This window comes from Pelobates fuscus, chromosome 3, assembly GCF_036172605.1.
Source record: "Pelobates fuscus isolate aPelFus1 chromosome 3, aPelFus1.pri, whole genome shotgun sequence".
Taxonomy (NCBI): Eukaryota; Metazoa; Chordata; class Amphibia; order Anura; family Pelobatidae; genus Pelobates; species Pelobates fuscus.
This window is the reverse complement of record NC_086319.1, coordinates 379,064,507-379,082,912: the sequence shown is the minus strand read 5'-3', so window position 1 is coordinate 379,082,912 and position 18,406 is coordinate 379,064,507. Positions and strand designations below refer to the sequence as shown.

At 43.9% G+C, this 18,406-nt stretch overlaps 1 protein-coding gene across 2 annotated transcripts in view; it reads right to left on the bottom strand.

Moving 5' to 3' along the window:
- The window catches only part of TSPAN16 (tetraspanin 16), a 68,931-nt gene that overhangs the window by 12,993 nt on the left and 37,532 nt on the right, over nucleotides 1-18,406 (bottom strand). For both annotated transcript variants that reach the window (XM_063449514.1, XM_063449513.1), the window contains exons 2-5: nucleotides 7,575-7,640; nucleotides 4,853-5,059; nucleotides 3,834-3,908; nucleotides 2,226-2,333 (exon numbers count right to left, since the gene is read on the bottom strand). In XM_063449514.1, the coding sequence (XP_063305584.1) occupies nucleotides 2,226-2,333; nucleotides 3,834-3,908; nucleotides 4,853-5,059; nucleotides 7,575-7,631 (447 nt within the window). In that variant the 5' untranslated portion in view covers nucleotides 7,632-7,640. The remainder of the gene's footprint in view (nucleotides 1-2,225; nucleotides 2,334-3,833; nucleotides 3,909-4,852; nucleotides 5,060-7,574; nucleotides 7,641-18,406) is intronic.

The window sequence follows — 18,406 nt, the reverse complement described above, 5'->3', positions numbered from 1 at the left end:
ATCTATCAACATTAGGATGACTAATTTGCATATTTAGGTAGAGTTGCATATTGCTAATTCTGCAGGCAGGAGAGAATGTTTGTATTTATTATGGTCTTCCCCACCACTTTATAAATATGTTTATAAATATGTTATTATATAATTATGATTCTCTGTATGTTTTCTGATATTTGTATTTTATTAAGTTTGTCACAGCAAGCATCATGTAAGAAGTATATGGGCTGGTCCCAAATAAAAATAAAGAATCCTGCTGGACACCCACATCTAAAGGTAACTGTCAAAGCTCAATCTCTTACTTATTTGGTTTTATTCTGTTTTTTTTTATGTTGAGAAAACCATAAAATAGTGAATGTAACTGACCGAAAAACAGCTTGAAAGCATAAATGATAATGTCACTCGTGCTATATTCTTGTACCATTCACTCACAATAAAAATGGTTTTGGAAAAAAAAAAGAATGTTGGTGGTTACATTTGGAACTGGGTGTTCTGTGTGGATTTTTTTTTTTTGTAAATCTTTCTTTTATTATGGCATATACGTCATGGGATACAGAAGAGAAAGAAGGAGGCATTGAGGGGTAAAACGAGATAATATCAAGATGGTGTACAATGCACCTCAAAGAAAGATTGCCATGTTTTTTTTTTTTTTTGAAACATTCAAGTAAACATAATGTTACAAGCTTGGATAAGAAACAAAAGTGATCAAAATAGCGTAGACAGGCTTCATATACAAGTTGGTGTGCATAGCTAAACAGGATAATAAAATAAAGTAAATGAATAATGCTTATTCCAACGAGTTAGACTGAGTTGTATCTTTGGAGCAGACAGGTATAACTTAATCTCCGTTTATCGCAGTACCAGCGCAGGCAAAGTTACATGCTAAATGCGAAACCTGCTTATTCTAGCAGTCATGCTTGTAGGCTAAGTATATAGGTGATTCGTTTACGGTCTGCCCTACTGTAAAACAAGTGAGAATAAGTTAAGCTAGCAGCAACCAGAAACATAACAAGGCATAAACATAGCAAGGCATGAGAAGTGGGTTGCAGTCGCGGCCGCCGCTGGGTTCAGCAATTTGGAGCAGCCTTCTTTTGCGTGAGTGTGGTTTTCAGCCTACTCCTTGGAGTGGTAGCCCCTGCGTGTCCACGGTCAGTCTATGCCACGGCACCTCTGTTCTCCTGTCATCCCTCCAGGCGACCTGTTTGAGGGGGGTAGGTGCACTGTCCTGCCGACGGCTTGAGGGACTGCGCGGTCCATACGTCTTGCGTCTTCGGCCCAAGGCCTGTGCGGGCACCCATGCCTGCAGTCCATTGATCCCTTCACCAGGATCGTGGGCCCCCGGGTCAGTCGTGTTGCGGACCTCCCCTGGGGTGTATGGATGGCTGTGGGGGGTTACCACCACTTGGGTCCCCGGCTTGGAAGAAGAGCCAGCATGGAGTCCGGCATTTCCCTTCCCTCGTGCGGATAGGGGTGTACCCTGCTTTAGGGTGAGCTCTGAGTGAGGCGGTAGAGTAATCGCTGTAGGGGCATTTTGGGGCCTCGAAATAGTAGGGGCCAGTGTCACCTGAGGTCTGTGAGCAAGTCGCTCCCAAAAGTCCTGGCACATTGCCTCAAATCTGGCATTGAAAGAGACCAGCCACTCCTGAGTTCCCTGGCTTGCTTGTGGCTGTAGCTTTTCCCGGCTGGCGGCCATCTTAGATGTGCTTCGTGGGCCTTGCTCGGGCTGTCTGTGTGACATAGTGTCTGGAAGATTGCCATGCTCGCTGTGTGGACCGGGATAACCCCCGCCGGTCCGGGGGGGGGGAACGGGTGGTTTGTGCATAACCCGCGGTCCCCGGCTGGAGGAACGGCCGTTTCCACCCTCCGTTGGACTCGCCTGGTGTGCAGGTGTGTATGCCGCTGGAGCTGTATCTGGCCGCGGTCCGGTGCGCTTGTCTCCATGCTCGGGTCGGAACTCTCCCCCGTCCTTAGAGTCGGTTCGGCACCCGGTTGGGTAAGTTTTGGGGTCGGCATTCCGATGAGTAGTGTGGTATTCCGCGGCAGTTGCAGGGAGCTCGCAGCAAACACGTCCGGCGGCCATGATGGTCAGGCCCCGCCCCCCTGTGTGGATTTTTATGGATCCCAGTGACAGAATCTTTGGATCTGTTTGCTGGCTGCAATATCCCTCTAGCCTTGGGATAAATCATACAATGCCGAGTGTTCATTATACAGCACAGAGTGATATATCTTACCTCCTTCATTGTTACATTCCACACTGTGGTAACTTCCTGCTTTAGGCCATAATCATTCTTCAGGTTTTCTACAGCAATATTTCCCAGGAAATCAATAAAGACTTTAGACTGGTAAAATAATACAGAGTATGATCAGGTTTGGCCAACATTACAATTTCTAATACTTTCTATCTCTCTATTTCATGCATTTATGTAGAGGATATGGTGCCAGGAGTTCCCTGGCCTGACCTATTAACTTGGGTGTGTATGCACCGCTTCCCACGTCCACTACTTTAAACAGAAACTGGATGTTGTATGTCTGAGCTGAGCCTGGCATTGGAATTCCACTGACATTCTAATGCAATCCAAAGATATCATAAGACAAACTATAGATTATTTTGTCTCATGGTCAAAGCCTGAACTGACAAACGGAAAAGCATTGCTTTTTGTCCTGTTACCGACGTTTATGCTAAGCAGGCACCCTCTCACACATTACAAGAGTTGGTCTTTGGAGGACCCTGCAGTACAACACTAACATGTCTCCTGGCAGACAACTGTAACAGAATGGTTGCCCTAGCTAAACTTTCATTCTCTTTTGTTCGGCTGTCCGTACACCCCTTGTTTGTTTACAGCACCAACTATGTGTGGGTCCCCATATTCCTTTTGTATTTTGGTCACAATGTGCCTATTATTGGAGCAGGGTTTGTTGAATGTATTGCTTGTCTGTGCCTCTCCCCCCACCCCTTTTTTCCTGTCCTATTGTTTCCCCAGCAGGGCGTTGTCCCACTGACACTGCCAGACCAGTTTAAACTAGCTGCTTTGCCCCTCCTCAATTTCCCATCAGCCCTTGCTATTGTCTCACCCCACCCTTCCTGATACTATAGTACTCTATGCACTATTGTATGTAAATGAGGCTGTTGTGGGTTAAAATGTGTGTGCTATATCTAGTAAAGTGAGTTGCGGTGTTAACCTTCACCATGTGTCGGCTGGTGTTTGGGGAAAGGGATATAATCTGCTGATAGAAAACGTGTCCAGGGCTGTAAGCACATTAGCCTGGTCCAGGGTGGAAAATGCCTGCAGTGATCCCAGTGAGGCCTCGGTGACTGGATATGAAGTGCTCCAAGGTCCCTGATAACTAAGAGGTAGCAGACTTGGCGGAGGCACTCGGTTGGAGTACTGGAGCTCCGTTACAACGACGCTCCAGGAAGAGAAGATGTTTGTTGTAACAAAGATGGAGGCTTCTATTAAAGGAGATTTAAGTAAGTATATCTACCTTCAGCTACTCTTAACAGGCTACCGGAATACAATTGTGCCTGCTACCTTTGATAGTGTTTGTAGAATGTACAAAGGCAAATAAGTATGACAGAGCTGCTTTAAGATACTGTTTATGAAAGATTGCACGCTCTTCAGGCACGTTCTTCAGCTCTCAATGCACAGTATTTATTTCAAAAACATACTGTGGAGTGAACTCTGCAGGGAAGATCCTAAAACACCATATGGTGCCTGCTCTCCATAACCCTTATGCATATGTCAGTCTATGTAAGGCCTGGGCTAGATAGTTACTTATCACCCCACATTATCTTCTTTCCCCAGATAACCAGCATGGTATGTATCAAGTAGGATTCTTACCAGGGAGGAGAATGCCAGCACTACAACTGCCCCAGCTGTCTCAGCAACGAAAATGATGAGGATGATGAAGAAGAACTGAAGGGGCAAACAATTTAAAACTGTTATTTACATGGAATAATGGCAGGGGTTATAGAGAAAGGTTATATGGAGTAATAGGAGGAGTTATAGGGAGTTTATATGGAGTAATAGGAGGAGTTATAGGGAGAGGTTATATGGAGTAATAGGAGGAGTTATAGGGAGAGGTTATATGGAGTAATAGGAGGAGTTATAGGGAGAGGTTATATGGAGTAATAGGAGGAGTTATAGGGAGAGGTTATATGGAGTAATAGGAGGCGTTATAGAGAGAGATTATATTGAATAATAGGAGGAGTTATATGGAGAGGTTATATGGAGTAATAGGAGGAGTCATAGGGAGAGGTTATATGGAGTAATAGGAGGAGTTATAGGGTGAAGTTATATGGAGTATTAGGAGGAGTTATAGGGAAAGGTCATATGGAATAATAGGAGGAGTTATAGAGACAAATTATAAGGAGTAATATGAGTTATAGAGAGAGATTAGAAGGAGTAATAGGAAGAGTTATAGAGAGAAGATGTACAGAGTAATAGGTTACTGGGAGAGGTCTTGTGGAGTAAAAGGAGGAGTTATTTGGAGTGATTACAAAAATTAAATAATTAAAATAAATATACACTGAACAAAATTATAAACGCAACACTTTTGTTTTTGCACCCATTATTGTGGCCAGCATAAGGCACACCTGTACAATAATCATGCTGTCTAATCAGCATCTTAACATGCCAGACCTGTGAGGTGGATGGATTATCTCGGCAAAGGAGAAGTGCTCACTAACACAGATTTAGACAGATTTGTGAACAATATTTGAGAGAAATAGGCCTTTTGTGTACATATAAGAAAGTCTTAGAACCTTGAGATCAGCTAATGAAAAATTGGGGCAAAAACAAGTGTTGCATTTATAATTTTGTTCAGTCTAATATCAATACATAATATAGGTGACACTCACTATCATTAGCATGCATCGACTTTCTTTCATAGCTCCGTAGCAGCCCAGAAATCCCATGAGTACGAGGAATGCTCCAATAGCAATGCACAGATATCCCACATTCACTACCTGCAGGAGCTGAGGTGCTGCCGTTACCAGGATTTTAAGAAAGGATCCTCCATCCACCTTCACCCAGATACCAATGGCCAAAATCACTGCACCCCCCAACTGCAAAAAAGGGAAGAGAATTATAGAGCTCTGTGACTGCAATGTCTGCCTTCTCGTCTCACATTCTACTTCATTCTCACTGCTTGCTCGGTTTCATACATTCATATTCAAATTTTTTATTTCTCATATATTGTTTTACACATGCAAGTAACCAATCTAGGGTCTATTCACTAAATGCCGTATTTTCACACTGATTTATATGTAGGGTAGGCAATATTTGTATAAATAAAATGAGACCACACAATAACCACAGACAACATTTAAACTTTTCGATGGGCTTGGCCATGGTCAGATGCATAACTAGAAACCACTGGACCTCGGTGCGAAAATTGTCCTGTTCCTACCTGGTCTCAACATCTTGTACCTTTAAAAGCCTCTGTTTTGGCACATGCGCGCGCCCTTTGACTCTGCCGAAGCTCTACCTCCTGTGTGGTTGCATGTGGGAAGTGGTGGCGTTCTTATGAACAGAGTTCCACCTTCTGTCTTGCCGTGTTCAGTAAGTGGTGTTCGTCTGAATGCGGGCGGGCCGCGTGGGTGGATAAGCCGACCGCGCTGTCTGAAAACTCGCGCTCGGATGCGGAGTCCTCGTGGAGTGAGACGCGGTGTGGGAGCGTGAGGTAGGTGAGAATGGGAGCAAGGTCTAGATAGTAGGATGCTGCACCATGTGGGCTCGCTGGAGAGAAGTAAGAGATCGTGACAACTATAGGGTCAGGAATACATGTTTGTGATTATGACCCTATAGTGTTCCTTTAAAGTTTTTTCAAATACAATGGAATAATTTATGATTCTGATCCAAACAAATTAAATTATACTTTCACCTTGGTGTTGTTTTCCCTGATTTCTTTTTTTATGGTGTTATCCTTTTCTTGTCTGTCAGTCTTTGATTCCTATATAATATTCTTCAAGGGTTTGCATAAGACACTTGTTGGAATGCTTTGTTTCCTTAATATATGTGTAAATATTTTTTTTGTATTATATTATAAATTGTGGTCAATGTATGTGCTTAACCCTGTCTTATATTTAAAACACAAAAAAGAAACAAAACAAAAAACAGCAATTTTATCTATTGACCAGAAAGACTTAAAGGAATGCGATAGACATAAAAATAACTTTAGCTTAATGAAGCAGTTTTAGTGTATAGATCATGGCCCTGCGGTCTCACTGCTCAGATCTCTGGATAAATTACTTTTGTTTCTGTTCACGCAGCCCTAATCACACCTCCACCGGGTGTGACTGACACAGCCTACATGAAAATGGTTTTATATTGAATAAACTAGCTAACTGTAGATGTTTTTATCTCCTGCTCTGTAAATTGAACTTTAAACACACACAGGAGGCTCCTGCAGGGTCTAGAGGGCTGTTAACACAGCAGGAAATAAGAAATTCCAAATTAAACAGAATAAAGGAAGATTAAAGGACCACTATCGGCAGCCAGACCATTTCCGCTCAATGAAGTGGTCTGGGTGCAGGTCCCCCTAGTTTTAACCCTGCAGCTGATAACATAGCAGTTTCAGAGAAACCGCTATGTTTACACTGTAGGGTTAATCCAGCCTCTAGTGGCTGCCTCCCTGACAGCCACTAGAGGCGCTTCCGCAATCGACACTGAGTCAATTGCACTTATTTGAAGCTGGACGTCCTCACGGAGTCCGTGTCAAAAAAGATCCCCATAGGAAAGCATTGAGTAATGCTGTCCTATAGGCGGGTTTGAATGCGCGCTTCTCTGGTGCCTTTGCGCATTCGGCTCCACTCGGGGCACTGACGTCGATGGAGGAAGATAGGTTACCAGCGCCGAGGGAGCCCGGCGCTGGATTAAAGTAAGTGGCTGAAGGGGTTTGAACTCCTTCAGCGCCGAGGGAGGGGGGCACTCCAAGAGAATATTGTGCCAGGAATATGTGTTTGTTTTCCTGGCCCTATAGGATCCCTTTAAACATTATATCTCTCTGTACAGGAAGTGTTTAGGATGCAGGGCGATGTTACTACGGCTGTATAGAGTCTAGAGGCTGTACAGTGATTTAACTCTTAATAGTAGAGAATTGAGCTGTGAGACTGCAGGGGCATGATCTGTAAACCAATCTGCTTCACAAACGTAAAGTTGTATTGGTGCCTATAGTCTCCCTTTAAATGTACATCCAATAATTTAAAACATTAAAGAGCCCATTTAGACAATTTTATTTTAGACAAACTGATATTCCCCAAACTAGACCCCAATCTATCCTTTAGCCTTCACATTGGAAAAAATCCCTTCAAATCTTTACCCAAAACTAGGTGCCCTGTTCACAAAACAAATACTGCCTAAGCCCTATAATAAGGAAACAGATAATAAATAAATCTCTAGGCGGTTTTCCACATTATAACATTTTTGATTAAAAAAGCAAATCTGGCCTAGTTTTTAAGGCATAAATAATGCCTAGGCTCACCCTGTTGCCCAATATATTACTAGGACCATCACAGGTTTAAATCTGACTGATTACCCAAATTACTCAGCTTGCAACCTATTATATTATATTATACTTACAAATATTGCGCCATTGAAAAGGAACATCATGGTTTTTAGGAGTGAAAAGCATCCCATGTTGTCTGTCTAAACAAAGAAAAAGTTTTAAAAAAAATTGAAGCATGAAAAAGTCTTTCACAAGTCCAATATATACAATTTGACCCAGCATTCCCTACTTTGTGTTCCACGGTTACTAAATAAAATGGGAATTGTCAGAATTTCAATATGAAAAAATAGCCAAATTCGAAAAATACAGCTATCTATTCAGTTAAAATAAATTGGCCTTAAACTTGTTTTTTTAATATTGTTTTTTATTGTGAATATCAGATATAAGTAATACAATATGTATAATAACGTCTTCAAAAATTGTGAATAATGAGCAGTTGTAGGGTTGACATTGCAAATGGCATACTGTTACAGCCACCTTTTCTTTTCTTAGGTAACAAAACATAAAAAGAAAGGAGTTATACAAAACAGAGGAAAAACAATGTGATAAAAAGAAGGGAGCGTCTACATCCAGTTCCCCTAGATAGTTAGTGTTCAATTTGTGCAGTCATTATCGTGTAGATATGTCACATCAGACCTCATGAAAATGAGTTAACTGGTTAGGGTTTGTCTGTTAGTAACGTGTGTAGGTGTAAGACAGAGAATCCTTCAATGTGGTAAAGTAAACTTGGCGTAATTAAACAAAAATTGGAAAACTAAAGTAACTAAATGAACTGAGTATCTGTTCGCTCCTTTATCCCCCCATCCTCCCATTATAATCAAAGATGCTGTAGAATATTGCATATTCTATGTTTCTATTGATTATATATGGATGTGTGGATTGACATAAGTAACAGATGGTCTAAGTCACAAGGCTTTCTTTGTCTGAGAACTCTGGAATGTGGATTTGGGAGTCTTGTCCTTATATGGCTAGAGTTAAACTCTGACGTCAGTATGGGCACATCTATATAGTAACAGAGGGACACGAGGTCTCGCTCTCTCTTGGCTCTTGGCTCTCTGTCGATGTAAAGATGTAAGGATGTAACTCTCCCATCAGAAGTCCAGCAATTACCATCTGCTGTTGAATGTCCATTATCCTGTAACATCCTTTGTTGTTTTATTATGTATCAGTAACTAAGAATAAACTTGAAGAAACCGTAAGTCAGATTGCGTATTAGTACTTTTCATTAATATAGACATATATTAACGTGGCGACCAAATTTGGCCAAAGACTATATATACAAAAGACATATATATCAATCAACTGAAGAGAAGAAGAAATTAAGAAGATTTAACGTTGATGATCGATCCAAGCTACATTTTACAGATGCCTTTAGTTTTAACTGTTAATGTTTAACAAGATGTTATTTGTAAAGGGTCTTGACCCGCTGCCGAGAACCGTGCCATGTATTTACAATAGATTTTTAATTCACTTCAAATTACTTTAAAAATTAAAAAAATTGTTGAATAATTCAGACTCCATAGTTGTAAAATTCATCCATTTTCCTTTCCTTATCTTAGAGATTCTACCCACCCATGCTACTTAACTGACAAGGGGAGCAGAAGAGACCTCCCACATGTGCTATGGTTGCTATTGAAAAATTCTAGATGACACCGTTAGCGCTCTGAGGAGTATAAGCCCACAGTGATGTCAGTTAAGCCAGCGTGTCAAAGTCAAGGATAAGGTTTTGCACTACTTGAAGAAATAGAAGACAGCAGATGAATGGAGCATGGGCAGACTGGAGGTGGGTGTTACATAACAGTAACACCCATGAAGGCATGGACGTGGCAGAGTTCAAATATACATATTTTGCACTAAATACATCATGTATCTTTTATTTATTTATAAAATATTTTACCAGGAAAGATACATTGAGATATCTCTCCTTTTCAAGTATGTCCTGGGTTATAAATTATGTATTCAATGCGTTTGGGGGATTTTTAACATGTTCACTTAAAGCTCTGCCCTTTGCCAAAGTTAATGCTTTGCATAACAAAAAGTAAGAAATAAAGGAACAAAATGTTTTACTTCATACACAACCTGTGACAATGTTACTTTAAATGCAAATTCAGTCATTCAAAACATTACAATGTCCATTTATGCAATTACAAACCCACATTTGAAAACAAAGGTAGATGTCCATCTTTAATATAAATTAACCCCTAAGCCAGGACCAAGGCTTTTTTGAGCTGCAATGCCTTTGTGACCAAGGCATTTTTGGCATTTCTGCCATGCGTTCATTCTAACACAATCCCCCCCCTTTCTGTTTGGGTGCACACATACTGGTGACAGAGTGAGGGGTGACTGGTAACTGAGGGAGAGGGTGACAGAGTGACTGAGGGAGGGGGTGACTGATGACAGTGACTGAGGGAGGGGGTGACTGGTGGCAGAGGGAGGGGATAACTGGGGGCAGAGTGAGGAAGAGGGTGACTGGTGACAGTGACTGGTGACAGTGACTGGTGACAATGACTGTGGGAGGGGGTGACTGGGGACACTCACAGAGAGGGGGTGACTGAGGGAAGTGGGTGCACAGAGTAACTGAGGGAGGGGGTGACTGGTGACAGAGTGTACATGACTGAGGGAGGGGTGAGTGGTGACAGAGGGAGGGGGTGACTGGTGACTGACTGAGGGAGGGGGTGACTGAGGAAGGGGGTGACTGGTGACAGTGAATGATGGAGGGGGTGACTGATGACAGTGAGTAAGGGTGTTAAAAATACCTTCTTTTTTTTTTGTTTCCCTGGCAGTCCGGTGTCCTGGCTGCAGACTGTGCTGTATCTCCAGTGTCCATGCTCCCTGGTGGTCCAGTGGTCTGTCTCCCCAGTCTGCAGCTCCGCCCGGTGTGAGCTGCAGACTGTGCTGTATCTCGCAAGCTCCAGAAGTCAGAGCGTTGCCGTGGTAATCCGCGGCAACGCTCTGATTAGCCAGAGATCGTGAGATACAGTACAGTCTGCAGCTCACACCGGGCGGAGCTGCAGACTGCACTGGCTCTCTCCCCAGGCAGATGGTCATGGACCGAGGACCTGACAAGTCACTCTGCCCTATTTTCGACAGATGTAACCCTTTTTTCAGCCGAAAATTTCGGTTGTCCTGATTGTTAAAATGCCCAAAATGTCTGGGATTTCAACTAATTTTTTAAAAGTTATAAAACAAATACTGTAATGAGTCAATTACGGTTTTAAAGCTAGAACTTTGCAAAACTTGTAATGCTGAAATTACAACTTTACACCCTGTTCCAAATGATTATGCAAATTATATTTGTGTCACAAATATTAAATATTTTGTTTTTCAGTTTAACTCATGGATGGCATTGTGTCTCAGGGCTCTTTTGATCACTGAAAACAATCTCGGACACCTGTGATAATTGGATTGCCAGGTGAGCCCAATTTAACCCCTTAAGGACACATGACATGTGTCACATGTCATCATTCCCTTTTATTCCAGAAGTTTGGTCCTTAAGGGGTTAAGGAAAAACTACTTGTAGCAAACTCACCCCTTTAACAGAGTTTGCCATGAGCTTTTGGAGGGGGCTGCTTGCCCGCCTCTTGCCCTGTGATTATGGTCCCTGGGAGATTTGGCCCTTCAAGTGCAACATTTGGGCATACTGTATTTTATTATACTGCCACTGGCCCTTTAAGCAGCATATGGAATTCTATTGGACTGTGTATGTCCCTTTCAGACTATGGCCCTCTCATCAGCCCATGCTAAACTTAAACTCCATGGCGATTTGACTGTGTTTTTGGCGTCTGAGCGCTGTTCGGATATATTGAGCGCTCAGATCCAAGCCATCTGGGGATGGGTTGAATGTGGGGGTTCTGTTCAGTATGATAGGAGTTATGTATTTTTGTGTCTTTTGCTAACATGTGCTCAATGGAGTCTGCCTTTATCCCTGGATATAATTGGATTACCTCTCCATTGTCTCCAGGATAGAGGACTCTTGTGAAACTGGTTTGGGCCGGAAAGCCATGCTGGCAGTGGGTTTTATTAATACTTTTGCTAATTTTTGAACCCCTGGTCTGATTCGTGCCATTTTTAATATGTTGTTCCCCTGAATGGATTGATTGTGAATATGTAATTTATGTGAATGTGATGTATAGTTTTAAAGTTATAGTATATTTGTAAAAACTGTATTTCTCTGCCTGTGATAAGTAAATTTCCCATTGTGTAAGATAATTGTATCACAGGCAGAGGGAAGGACTTTACTGTGGGTTGTAACTGTTATTTTATTGGTTATTTTATACCTCCCTGTGGGCGGTCCTGTATGTGCAAGACCGTAATAAAAACCAGGCTGGGTGTGCCAGCACAGTCAGTTCTTCTTCACCCTCAATTTGAAGAGTCGTCTCTTATTGAGGGAATCTGCTACAAGGGATTGCTATGCTCTGCATATTCCTTTGCTGTAATCACTACTAAGCTCTTGTAAGAGCTTGTTCCTGCTTCACTATCTTGGAGGAGCGGTTTACCCCCTGGAGCCTGGTCGTAGGTCCAGGGTGGGCAGGAGACGGCGAGACCCCAACCAAGCTGCGGCGGTTCGTGGGGTCTGCGGTGCTTATGGTGTCTGGTGGAGTGCTTGTAGCCCTCGGGAAGCACTAGGAGCATCCATCAACGGAGGTACTCAGTCGGGGTGCCAGGTGATCCGTTACACTACTAAAGGAGGGTGTTCCACATTATTAAGCAGAGCACCATTTTCATGCAATATGGGGAAGAAAAAGGATCTCTCTGCTGCAGAAAAGAGTGAAATAGTTCAATGCCTTGGACGAGGTATGAAAACAAGATATTTCACGAAAACTTAAGCGTGATCATCGCACTATTAAGAGATTTGTGGCTGATTCAGAGCACAGACGGGTTCGTGCAGATAAAGGCACATTGAGGAAGATTTCTGCCAGATCTCGGATCAAGAGAGCAGCTGCTAAAATACCATTACATAGCAGCAAACAGATATTTGAAGCTGCTGGTGCCTCTGGAGTCCCACGGACATCAAGGTGTAGAGTCCTCCAGAGTCTTGCAACTGTGCATAAACCTTCTATTCGGCCACCACTAACCAATGCTGACAAGCAGAAACGACTGCATTGGGCAGAAAAATACATGAAGGCTAATTTTCAAACAGTCCTGTTCACTGATGAGTGCCGTGCAACCCTGGATGGTCCAGATGGATGGAGTAGTGGATGGTTGGTGGATGGCCACCCTGTTCCAACAAGGCTGCAACGTCAGCAAGGCGGTGTGGAGTCATGTTTTGGGTCGGAATCACGGGAAGAGAGCTGGTTGGACCCTTTAAGGTCCCCGAAGGTGTAAAGATGACCTCTACAAAGTATGTGGCGTTTCTGACCGACCACTTTCCATAATAAAATCATCTTCATGCATGATAATGCACCATCTTATGCTGCAAAGAATATCTCTGCATCAATGGCTGCTATGGGGAAAAAGGAGAGAAAGTCATGGTGTGGCCTCCACCCTCCTCTGACCTCAATCCCATTGAGAACCTTTGGAGCATCCTCAAGCAAAAGATTATGAGGGTGGGAGGCAGTTTACATCCAAACAGCAGCTCTGGGAGGCTAGTCTGATATCTTGCAAACAAATTCAAGCAGAGACTGTCCAAAAACTCACAAGTTCAATGGATGCAAGACTTGTGAAGCTGCTATCAAATAAGGGGTCCTATGTTAAAATGTAACGTGACCTGTTAAAATGTTTAAAAAGTTAAAATGTTGGGGGGCGGGGCCTGACTGCGGAGGGGAGCAGACGCATGTCGCTGTTGCTCCCGCGTCTCAACTCACCTAAAGCCGATTCCCGGTAACCAGAGGCAGCAAACCGATGACCCGGTGCTCCCAAGTGATAGAGGACACCGAGCCCGTCATGTTGACACCAAGCGAGTGGCCCTATGTTCCGGGCCCGACCCACGCAGGTCTGCGGCCTACAAGCATGGTGGCGGTGGGAGAGGCGGCCGCTCTCCCGCTGCAGACGAACACGGCAAGGCAAAGCTGGAAACCCCGTTCCCCCCCCTATGGACCGGCGGGGGTTATCCCGGTCCCCACTGAAGCGACACCCATGGCTACACGGACGGCATCTGCCCACACTGGTTCGGGCTCCGGGCCTAGCACTACTGCAGAAGCCCCTTGCCGTACAGAACTGGTACCCGTACAAGCCACAAGCCTGGATCTAATCTTCCAACAATTCATGGACAAGCTGGACAGACTCTTTGCAACACCCCGCGTACAACACGGAGGTACAGCATGTGGGCCGGGGAAACAGGGGCGGAAAGGGCCCTCCACGGGCACTACACACCCTTTAACGCCAAAGCTGAGCGCCGACTGCCCACCCGGGCCGGGGGTCACCAGGAGGATAACTCCACAGCATCAGCCACATCGCCGGAAGCCTAACCGCCGCTGGCGGCGCCGTAACACCAGGGTTCTCCGAAGCGCCCTCACAGGGAAGAACTGGGCCTCTTGTAGCACCCGAGTTCGTGGAACCAGGATGCAGACCCCACTAAAAGCCTGGGGCCGTGGGGAGACCCGACCGCCCTCACACCGCCCCCACACTCGACGACCACTGCCCCTCACCAGCAGCAGTCCTGGACTGAGCTTCTCCCCCAGATCACGTCTACACAGCCCTGCACACAAGGCCGCCAGAGTGGGCATCGGGTGAGGCAACCCAGTATTCAGCGGACTACGGCCCACAGCCATCACTTCAACCCGCAGCACAGCGAACATAGTTCGACCAACAGAACTTTGGACTTTTGCATGAGACTTTCTCCAGGGTACACTGCACCAGCCTTGCCTAGTTTGACACACCGAGCAGTACTGGGTACTTATGCAACTTGAAGCATGTTTAAGCCACATAAACTGCAGTAATCACAGCCATAGTATAACCTTGATAACCGTGCATGATAGTACAGGGCACTGTTTTACATTACTTAATTACTCACTTGATACTTTGCTTATGATTAGCAAGATTAAGACAAATAAGCCATTCTGTTTCCAATCGTATTGTTTATTCCACTAATATAACATGAGGCAATCCGACATAGGAGATGTTGTCACGTGTTACCGTTAGGCCTGTATTTTCTTTACGTTACTCAGCTTTACGAAATCTTAAATAACTAAAAACCTGTTTAGCTTGCATAGAACTTCTGCTGTCACATCTATATAACTACACTACATAAAAAAATAAAAAATAAAATTAGGCATTGAAAATCTGGAAATGTACTCTAACTATATGTATTGTTGTACCAACCCTATAATGTAACTCGCTGAAACGTTTCCCCCGTCTTCTCTTTTGTACCCCATACTATATGCCTTAATAAAAATCAGATTGACAAAAAAAAAAAAAAGTTAAAATGTTGTTATAAGTTTAATTGAAATAGCTTTTGATTTCAGTAAATATGCTGCAAACACAACAAATGACAATTTTCAGTTCTTTACAACCTATAAAGTGTTTTGAAACGTACCGTGCGTAATAATTTGGAACAGTGCATTGTAAGTTTTTTATGTTTAAAGAAAATACTGTTGGGGCGGGGCCGGACCGCCATGCCGAGCGGACGCACAGTGGAGTAGCTCCCGACAAGCTACCTAGTTTTTGGCCTTGAAAACCGGCAAAATTCTTCCCCAGCAACTGGCAGCTGTGCCACGACACTAGAGGCGACCCTGGTACCGGGGAGAGGCTTGCCGTGAGGTTTTAGTCCCTCGGTGGGGCGATCTCTGCCAGCTAAGATGGAGACCGCCCGGGCGGTAAGTGGGGTGGATGGCCACTGCCCAGCTTTCCTGCCCACCAGAGGTACGGTGGAACCGAGAAGCTAGGCGGGTCCGGCCCTGTTCTCCCCCCTATGGGCCGGCGGGGGTGATCCCGGCCCCCACCCTGTGTCCCACCGGAGTCCCACAAACTTGCCGAGGGTCCGCTTCCAAAATGGCGGAGACCGCGTGGCAGGGTACTCTGCCGGACGCATCCCCTTCTCACTACACAGGCGGACTACAGACCCTGAATGAACAGGAGCCAGCAAATAAACTTCAAGGTACCGTAAGCCAGGGGGGTGCAGCACTACCACTCACACCATCAGAGGGTACTGACCACACCACGGGACTATGTTTTAAGGCCCTAACTTACCCTACTGAGCCGCTTCACTCACCGCAGAGGGGCTAGAACACACTGCCCGACAACTTAAAAGCACCAGTCTCTCCCCCTGTACACGGCAGGCATCAGGCTGGACAACACGTACCCCTGAGTGGAAGATGGTTTCCCTGCACGGACATCTACTGGGACTGCACTTACCACCAAGACGTCAATCCGCTCATCCCACTATGGCAGACCGCACTACCAACAGACGGATCGTCCGGCATCCCGGCAAGGAAGCATGACTAACTGCATTGGCCCAACATGGGGTGGACACTCTAATATTGTTTTGCTTTAAATGCTTGATTTAGCTGAGCTTGTTACTTTAAAAGTCAGTAAACCTCTCCGTGTACACACCTGCAAGTGAAATTCTCCCTGACACATCTGACCACAGCTTAGAATAGCATAAACTAGCATTCAATCTACATTAAATATATCAAACAAATGTGACCTATCTAGTATGTAATTCAGTAATTCAGGCAGTTAATTTATGATTTATCTGATACATCTGTTATGTTTGTAATACTTGATCAACCCATGCTATGACTAAATAATCTCAAACGTGCTCTCAACTACCATTATTAAGCGATGCAAACATGTTACTCATACTATGCATAGATTAGACGTATAAGCTAAGGTTAGCATGACAACCATTTAGTCCAAGCTTAGCTGCACTAGAGCTATGTCTGACCATCTCGCTGATAAGCTAAGGTTATACTTAAGTGTACAGCTTTGCTTGTATAATTAATTCACTTAACCCAATCGAGAACCTACACTACTGAAATATTGCTATAAAAAAAAAATAAGTGCCTGAATAGCAAATGCCATGACTTGTATTATCAATGTTTATTAACTGTCCCTGATGTCGCTGTTGTGGCGCACCAAGGCTACTTGTTAACTTTGTGCACAAATAAAATAAAGAATTAAAAAAAAAAAAGAAATACTGTTATCATTAGGAGGTTTGTTCGATAAAATTGTAATTGTACTCTTAATAGCTGATAACATGAGAATTATGCTGACTGTTATTTACATCAATTATTTAGGTAAATGAGAAAAATATCATTTGCATAATAATTTGGAACAGGGTGTAATTGTAGTCATAGAATTCAAAACCACTACACAAATGTATATATTTATAGAAAGTACATCACGCACTCTATGTAACTAAGAGCATTTTGACACTTTTCAGCTAACCATTTTATCACAAACCTATGGCAAATTTGTTCATGTATTTTGGGGGAATTGACAGACCACACATGTCCCAGCTACCTGAACCACCCCATATTTGTATTTTTGCTATTGTTCTCGAATACAATGATATCCTACATGTATATCTTTTACCCAATCCCTGCCCTAACATTGCCTTTAATCCAACCCATAATCTAACTCCTTTTCTTACCCATAATTCAACTTCTAATTCTACCAATACGCCAACCCTAATCCAGCTCACGCGGTGCAGAGGGAGCCTCTGTGAGTACTCTGGACAGTGATTGTGTGGCGGAACCAACCTCGCCCCTGGGCATTGGAAAAGCCTGTTTTCCCGCCTTCCGCCTGCTGACTATGGCCCCTGGGAGATTTGAACCTTTAAATACAGGATTTGGGCATGTTGTATTGTAGTATGCTGCTACTGGCCCTTTAAGAACCAGCTGGGGACATACTATGGAGTTACTGGGTGGCCACCATTTCATGTATCAGAGGCGCATGGTGAGAACAATGGATGAAGCACATGGTGAGAACAATGGATGACGGCCATTTTAACTCACAGACACTTTTCTACACGGTGCCATCTCGCCTGTATTTGGTGCACAAAGACATTGTGCAGTAGTTTTAAACTATATAACAGGGGACACATTATACAGTAATTATTTTTTTATATAATCTGTATATGTTTTGCGGAATCTGCATTAAACTGTATCTTCCAAACTACTGAACGGATCTGGGTGAATTTTGGATATGTGGTTCACCCAGATCCCCCGGTTCTGAGGATATACTTTATATGGGGTCATTGCATGTTTTGGGGTCCCTGTGATATGTTTTATAAAACTGTATTTCTCTGTCTGTGATAATTATATTACCCATTGTGTTCAGTTATCATATCACAGGCAGAGGGGAGGATTTTGTGTGGGAGTGTCTGTGTGTATTGTACGTATTGATTGGTTGTTCTGTAAAACCCTGTGCGCAGTACTATGTTTGTGGATTGGGAATAAAAGAGGCTGTATGTGCCAGTTCAGTCAGTTCTGCTTGACCTCCAAACGAAGTGTAGTCTCGTTATTGGGGGAATTGGATTGTATGCTGATTGCCAGGAGTGTAAGCTGATTGTATGCTTTTCAGCTGTTTACAGCATTCATATGCTTGAGAGCATTCGTATGCTGCCCCGGTTCGGTGATTGTGGTGTCTGCTGCAGTGCTTGGAGTCCTCAGGAAGTTCTAGGAGCATCCTTCAACTGAGGTACCCAGTCGGGGTGCCCGTCGATCCGTTACAGATTGCAGCAGGAGAGCTCCCTCTCATAATGCATCTGCAGCACACAGACGTCGGTGCAGGGCAGTTGGAAGAGCCCAGCATCGATCCTGCTGGTGGGGGAAAGCAGGGAGAAGTCCCCAGGGTTTGAATGGGGGACACTGTGCCAGGTGGGGAGGAGCAAGAAACTTCTCTTTACATTACAAAAGTCACAACTAACAAACTTAACTTGGGGCCTTATTCATCAATGAGACAGATGTTTACTGTTGTGTTAGAATTTATCTGAGTTAGTTTTATTCTTTTTTTTTTTTTTTTT